The sequence below is a fragment of the Cynocephalus volans genome, chromosome X (assembly GCF_027409185.1).
Source record: "Cynocephalus volans isolate mCynVol1 chromosome X, mCynVol1.pri, whole genome shotgun sequence".
Lineage (NCBI taxonomy): Eukaryota > Metazoa > Chordata > Mammalia > Dermoptera > Cynocephalidae > Cynocephalus > Cynocephalus volans.
In genome coordinates this window covers 80,580,940-80,588,214 of record NC_084478.1, presented here as the reverse complement: position 1 = coordinate 80,588,214, position 7,275 = coordinate 80,580,940, and the positions used below count along the sequence as shown (strand labels likewise).

Genomic DNA, 7,275 nt, shown 5'->3' with positions numbered 1-7,275 from the left:
ACCGTGGGCATCCTTGCCCATTTTCCTATGGGGTGGTGAGCCTTGCTGTGGAATAGAGGCTCGCAAATCCTTTCTACTCTGTGTGCTTCCCATCCGTCATTACATTTAATCCTCACCAGCCCGAGTTAGGTGCTGTTATTTCTCCCGCTTTACCGATGGGAATGGGAAACTGAAGCTGAGAGATGTGGCTCTCATTGGAAAGGAGATGCCTGGCCAGAGGCACTGGCGGGACAGGAAGAGGTGGGAAGAGAGCCCCGACACTGGGACACCACCCCCAGACTGGCTGCGGATGGCCCAGCGAAACGACGGGCTTCCGCGCCGCCCAAGCGCCCTCGTCCCTATTGGCTAGGGCCTTGAGGGGCAGCCCAACAAGAGACGCGCTGGTTGGTGGCGGGCGGACCAATGAGAAGGCTGCGGCGGGGCGGCCGAGGCGCGAGCCAAAGCCGCGCGGTGTTTGAGGCGATCTCGTGTGGCCCCTGTGGTGACGACGCGCGGCCTGGCTCGCCGGCCCTGAGGAGGCGGCCGTCTCTCTTCGACCCAGGCTTCGCGGACCGGCGACATGAGCTCCCCCGACGAGGTGTCTGTTTGGGGAGCCGGTTTCGTCCCTGAGGGCGGCGGGGAGCCGTCCGGCGCCTGCCCGGCCAGCCCCACAGCCCCGCAGGGGCCCGGACTAGGCCTTGATTTGGGGGCACCGTGCAGCGGCGAGGGCGAGGGCGGCCTCCCAGACCCCGAGGACTCCGTGTCCGAGGAGGGAGAGCTGGAGGCGGGAGGGCCGGTGCTTTGGGTCCTGAAAGGCCGGCCCGGCTCCCCGGCCGACGAGAAGGGGGACGCTCTGGACTACGCGTCCCACCTTGCTGACGAATCGGCGGCCACCGCGCAGCAGCTGACCGACCGCGGTACCCGGCGCGTCCGGAGACACCCGACCCCAGAAAGCTGCGCCGCTGAAGTGTCCACCATCTGGGCGGACCTAGAGGCAGGCCCCAGTGTTCGAGGCGCGCTTGCCTCCGGCTGTGGAGAAGCGCAGCAGGCTTCTGCCGCCCCTCTCCACCTCGGTGGGCGCAAGGGAGGCCGGGCCTGGGGCAGCCCGAAAAGGGGCACCGAAAGTCGGCTGAACGTCAGCGTGGATCTCCAGCGGCCCTCCGCGGAGGGTCTGGTCGGGCAGCCTTCCGACCCCGAGTCGTCAGATGAGTTCAGTGAGGTACAGCTGATGAGAGTGAGCATTTGCCCCAAAGAAGGCGGCCAAGACAAGTCCAGCAGCCCCGAGGAACCTGGCGACACACCCAGACACTCGAAGTTCCAGATCAGGAAGGATTTCCTTCTCAGGCCGGGCTCTTTCCTGACCTCTGCCCCCCGCGGACTCACTTCGACCATGGAGAGGCAGGCCGTTGGCGAGCTGGACATCTCTTCCCCCAAGAAGATGCCAAGTGTGGTCTGGGGGAAGGGAGGAAGCAGGCCCAGCTACGCAGCAGCACGAGCAGCTGCAGCTGCTGCAGGGGGCCTGCCCCGGGCCACTCCTAAGAAGAAGGTGGCCCAGGAGAAGAAATCCCCAAGGGGTGCCTCAACAGTTGCCCTGGGGAGAGCCTTTCCTTCATGGGGGCAGAGACTCTTGGCAGCTCCCCCGGAGCCAGCCACCTTCCCCCCGATCTCTGGTGTTCCGCTACTTGGGAGGTCCAAGAGAGACTCCTTGTTCCTTTCGGGACCCAAACAGCCCAAGCACAGCAGGACTAGGAAGAAATCTGCGGTGAGGAGAACAAGGGAGTCCCAGCCTGTGGCCCGAGAAAATAATGACCCAAACAGAGATCCAGTCCCAAAGGTCCAAGTGAGTAGGCCATCCTCCTCCTCTCTCCCCGCCCTTCCCCTTCCCCCAGCACACACATCTTGAGCCGTGCTCCCTCTGTCCCTTGCCCAGGAGTCCTCACTGGGAGGGAGCCCACGGTCAACAGGATACCAAATCGTGGTCCTTCAAGTGGGGGCAAACATCAAGAGAGCACCTAGTATGTGCCAGGCACTGTTCTCCACTTCGCCCGTTTCCTGCCTCCTCCCCAGAGAGGGGCTTTGATGGGAAGCAGGGCGGGCTGCTTATTTGGGTCACGCAACCCCTTAAGGTTTGGGCTGCGAAGCTTCGGGTGTCTAGACTCATCGGCCTCCTGATTCCTCCTTCCTAGCTGTTCCCCAAGCCTGCCTTGCAGGGGGCCTGGACTTTCTCAGTACTCTCACTGTTGTCCCTGGATCAGCTCTGCCTCCTGGCCTGGGGCTGACTGAGGGAAAGAGAGCTAGTGAGACTAGCCTCCCAATTCCCCTCCTGGTCCTCCACCTCACCCAAGCCCCTACGCACACCCACGCCCAACTCAGCTGAGATTTTTGTTTCAGTTTCCGACACCCAGTTTGGGGCCGTCTTGCCTGTGCGTGCATCGTGGAGAATTCAGCAGTAGTGGCTACAGTGCCCGAGCCCCCCAGGCTCCAGGAAACTCAGAGCCCTTGGCCCTGCGCCAGGGAGGCGGCACGCCCAGAGGCCTTGCACCCTTGGGTGAGTCTTGTGGGTTTGATACGAGGGGAGGGGAGAGGGGTCTGGGAGGGAGACCTCTGGCTCTGTCACCTCTGTGGGCTCAGCCTTGCTCCCGGGCTTCCCTGCCAACCAGGCAGCTCTCCCACAGGAAACAGGGTCATTCGTCCTCTGAGTGGGGTTTGTGGGGGTGGGGGTGATTTGTAGCAGTGCCCCAAACCCCAACTCCAGAAGTAGACTTTTGGCAGAACAGAGCGTTTTCTGTTAAGTCCTGTTCAGCCACATTGCTCGCTCCAGGGGCTGGCTGTGTCTGCAGCTCTGCTAGCGTCCAACCCAGAGCCACAGTCCCAGGGGGCCACAGTGGCAGATGGGCTGACACTGGGGAACAGGGAAGGCAGGCCCCAGAGAAAGGGTCTGAGGTGCTGGGCAGAGCAGGGGCAACCTGTTGCCAGCAGAGGGCGATGCTGCCTCACTCTGGGCGCCGCTAGGCCCTTTCCACCTCACAGGGAGGCTTGGAAACTGGATTTTGCGTTCTCTTTCAGGTGACCAGGAGCCACCTGTCCTTCCCCCAAGACCGGAAAGGCAGCAGCAACCACCTGCAGCACAGGGCTGCCCTCGGGTAATGCTTTCTCTGGCTTGTAGAAATGCACGTCCAAAGTAGATGGTGGGATCTGTGTCCAGGTTAAGCTGACTTACGTGTCCTCCCCCCCTTCCCCATCCCGCACCCTACGGAGAGAGGGCACCTCCTTTCCATTGAGGATTCCATGCCGGTCTAGCCACTGAGGTGTGCGATGCAGGGGAGGCAAGGGCGCGGGGGAGAGAGGGAGGGCGAGGAGAGTGGAGGCCAGAATATCACTAATCGTTTCTCTTTCTCTGCTGTCTGCTGGGCTAGTGTCGGGTGCTACAGCAAGAAATAGATGACCTTAAAGAGCAACTCGGTATGACAAAGCCCCGGCTGGGGCAAGGGCAGACCACGGGGTCTTAGTGCAGGTGCCGGGCATGGGGTGGGCTGCAGGTGCAGGTGGCATCACTGGGCTCGACATTCCTGTGGGGAGGAGAACCAAGCGGGCCTGGCCCTGGAGCCTTCTGTGCACGTACAAGCTAGGGATGTGCACAAATGGAAGTGTACTGTCAGAACTCCTTGTTCACTTTGCCAACGAGGCCCAGAGAGCTCCTTCTCTTGGGACATTTAGAGATGCCGCCTTCATTTTCCCTTTAACTGCTGCTTGGTACGTCTTCTCTGGTTTTTGTTGTTGCCGTTTGTTCATTTGCTTATTCGTTTTTTGAAACGAGTTCGCTCAGGCGATGGGTGGGTGAGTCAGTCCCAGCGCTGTTTGGTCAGGGGCTGGAGGGGTTTCAGGTTGCGGGGCTAGGTGGCTCCCCACGGGGGCAGAGGGGAGGATTTCTATATCCGTATGTCTGGAGTGCCCACCCGGTTGTGCCTCTCTGTTTCAGCGGCCATGCAGTCCCTCGCTGACAAGTTCCAGGCCCTTTGAGGTGAGTGTTACACATACCATACCCCTTCCCACAATCCTGGTTACTTAGGAGGGCTGTGGGCTGGCCCTGGCTTGTGGCCCGTCCCTGACTCTGCTGTTTGACAGGTTGGACCCAGCCTCTTCGTACAAGACAAGCAGCTGATATCTTTGGAGCCCAGGAGCTGTGGCCAAGCTGCTTCCCTCCGGTTCTTCTTCAGAACAGGGGCTGTCTGTCTTCCCCTGTTTTTGCCCTCTCCCCACCCCAGTTCACAGCAGTTTCAAATTAAAGTACCTCTCATGCTCTGTGGTCTGCCGTCTCTCTGGGGGGTGGCGCTGGGGTGGGGTGGAGTGGGGTGGGGAGTTGCTCCAGTTCAGAGTATTTTAAGAACAGTACCCCCTGGCATTCTGTGGTGGGCCTTCTCCCTGCAGGGAGGAGGGCCAGCCTCTGAGCAGGAGCCCTGCACTCAGGCTCACCAGAGTGCCCTGTGTCTAGGTTCTGTGCGGGCTCTGCCTGGCCAGTCGCTTTCCCCTGCAGGCCCTATTCACGTTCCCTTCTAATCTCCTCCTAGTTCCCATTCTTCACCGCTATTCCCCCGCCCCTTCAGCGGGCACTAACGAAACGACACCCTTCCAGAGCTCCAGTTTACCTTCTTACCTTTCCTCATTTGGCTCACTGTCCCAATTCTCCCCTCTCACCCTTCTTTTTTGTCACGAGCATCCTTGATCTGTCCCATGGCTTTACGCTGGTGGCCTTTCGTGCATGGTCATTTCAACGGGAATTAAAGAGCACAACTGAGCTCATTTTCCCCCTTGCCAGGCCCAGTCTTCTTTGTGGATTCATTATCTCCCTCTGGTGCCACCATGCACCCGGACAACTCGGCGAGAAACCCGCTCGTCATCCTCCGTTCCTCTTTGGCCCTTACCTTTGAAACCAAATCCTGTCAGTTCTCTCTCCTCACTTTCAGTAGAGGGGTAGAGGCAGAAGTCACATCCCAGTGGGTGGTGGAACAAAATGGAAGGCACCGGGAACGGGAAAGAAAAGAGCAGGTTAGTCTCTGGGTTGAAGGTAGGGGAAATGAGTCTGTTCAGGCGCCTCTGGGCCAACCTGGGGGACACTGCCTGCTGGCAGCTAGAGTGGATGGTCTAGTGATCAGAGCTTCCACATCCTTCATGTCCTAGCCAACTCACCACCCCTTCTCCAGCTGATCAGCCCCATACCCCTGATTTGAAAATGGCCACTTAGTTTCTAGGGCAAGTGTTGGTGATGGGTCTGAATGTTCTTGGGGAGATATTCCCCATCAAATACCGTTCGACCACCCCCATGACAGATTTTCCCGGACATGCTCTTTCTGTGTCCCAGCTCAATCTTGCAGACTGTCTTTGGGTCACACGAGATTTTGCCTCAGCTCCGTGTTCTGATTTCACCCCCACTGACAGTTGGGATCGCCTCTTTCCTTCAGCCAGGATCCAAGGCTGGGTGGGCTGGAGACTCAGAGGGACAGATTCGTGTTCGAGTGAGGTGACTGTAGGTTCTGCCAGCTCCCATTCCCGAGAGACTGGGTGTTTATAGCCAGAGAGGGGACAAGTGAAGATAGATCTCTCAAGGTTTTTGGGTGTGTGTGCCTGATTCAGGGAGTAAAAGGAGTAGAGGCAGTGCTCAAGAATCCCTGAGACTGAATGAGCAAAAGCGAGGGCGGGATGTACCTTTTGCAAGAGGTGTTTTTCAAGTTCGAAAGCATAGGAGGGCATGGAGTGTGATGACGTGGGAGTCACCAGACCCAATGATGGAGTCAGGGCTCTCAAAATGCCGGAGTCACTGGAGTAGGCCCTTGATCCTACTGTGGGATGAATATGATGTCTCAAAAATCTGGTGTGTGTGGGTGGAATGATAATGTGAAGGCTGGTTATCTCGCAGTAGCTGGGACATGCCTCATCTTTGAAGCAGGGAGCTCCCGCGGGAGACTGCCACGACCTGAGTTAATCAAGACACAGTTAGTATGGGTGCAGCGAGGATGGAAAGTAGGAAAGAGGGACTGCACTTAGAAAATTGGCCAGCCTTGGTACCACCCTTCCCCCATATTGTCACTGTCTCCCTTTCAGGCCCCGAGGATGAGCTCAGGGAGACAGATCATCACGCATGTGGCAGGACAATCATAGACCTCAGTGCTGGGAAGGAACCTTAGTGGGGACATAAACCATCCACCTCAAATCCCTCACTTGAGAAGGAGGGCTTGATTCCTTAGGCTAAGGCTTTGACCCTGACCCAAGTGTTTATTTCCTGGAGGCGTAACACAATAGGCTGGTGTGTCAGTGAAATAGTTTGCCAGAGACTTTCCAACTGGGGTTTCTGCCACCTAGGTCATCTAGGCCGGCTGTGACTGGGGGAGAATGCCCGCACTGGGCACTGTTCCAGGAGGCATGGGGCCATGTTCGGCAGCGTGAAGAAGGGGAGAAGCATGTTGAAGGAGACGTGTGACGCCATGAACACAACCCCTGGTGACTACTTTGTCAGGCCTGCTTCCATCCTCCAAGCTCACAATCTCTCTGTTCCATATTCAGACCAACTACCGCACAATCATGTTACTGTAGTATGTACGCAACAGGCTGAGCCTAAGAGGCAGATACTGAGGCTCAGATTAGAGGAATCCATCTGGGCCCCAATGGAAAGGAGGAGGTCAGGAGGTCAGACCCCTCCCCTCATTCAGTGCCCGCCTTTTGCCTTTCTCTTGAGCCTCCTCCCCAACAAAGAGAAAGTGGGGGCTGGACTGGCGAGCCCTAGGCCCCCATTCTGCCTTGTTCTGCTGCCTTCTCAGATTCTAGGAAGGTGCCCACTCCCTACCATCACCACCATGACTATGATCACGACCAGGAACATGACCTGCCAATGCTCCCTGTGGACTTTTAGGAGGGATTGGCATACCCAAGGCAGGCAGGAGGAAGGGAGTGCTGTAGAGGAGAGGGAGGTGAAACGGTTAGTAGGCCGAGTGTGGTGGGCAGAATCATGGTCCCCAAAGATGTCCACATCATCATTCCTGGAATCTGCTCAGAGGATTCCTGGGGTGGGGGGGAGGGGGGTGTTGGGCAGGCGCTAGGGTTGCAGGTGGAATTACTGTTGCTACATACAGAGATTCTCCTGGATTATCCAGGTGGGCATGATATAATCACAAAGGTCCTTAAAAGTGGAAGCGGGAGGCAGAAGAGGAGGTCAGAGTGATGCCATGTGAGAAGGACTTGACCTTCCATTGCTGGCTTGGAAGTCAGAGGAAGGGGGCCATGAGCCAAGGAATGCTGGTGGCT

At 58.0% G+C, this 7,275-nt stretch overlaps 1 protein-coding gene across 1 annotated transcript; it reads left to right on the top strand.

Annotated features, from left to right (window-relative positions):
- Positions 1-559: 559 nt before the first annotated feature.
- LOC134368069 (uncharacterized protein CXorf49 homolog) lies at positions 560-6,883 on the top strand. Its single transcript, XM_063084672.1, has 4 exons — positions 560-1,819; positions 3,046-3,122; positions 6,392-6,474; positions 6,792-6,883. The coding sequence occupies exons 1-4, from the start codon at positions 560-562 to the stop codon at positions 6,881-6,883; spliced, it is 1,512 nt and encodes a 503-aa protein (XP_062940742.1).
- The last annotated feature ends 392 nt before the right edge of the window (positions 6,884-7,275 follow it).

Coding starts and splice junctions, on each gene's coding strand:
- LOC134368069 (XM_063084672.1), top strand. CDS start 560: ATGAGCTCCCCCGACGAGGTGTCTGTTTGGGGAGCCGGTTTCGTCCCT. Junction 1,820..3,045: donor ATCCAGTCCCAAAGGTCCAA/GTGAGTAGGCCA, acceptor GTTCTCTTTCAG/GTGACCAGGAGCCACCTGTC. Junction 6,475..6,791: donor CGCCATGAACACAACCCCTG/GTGACTACTTTG, acceptor CTGCCTTCTCAG/ATTCTAGGAAGGTGCCCACT.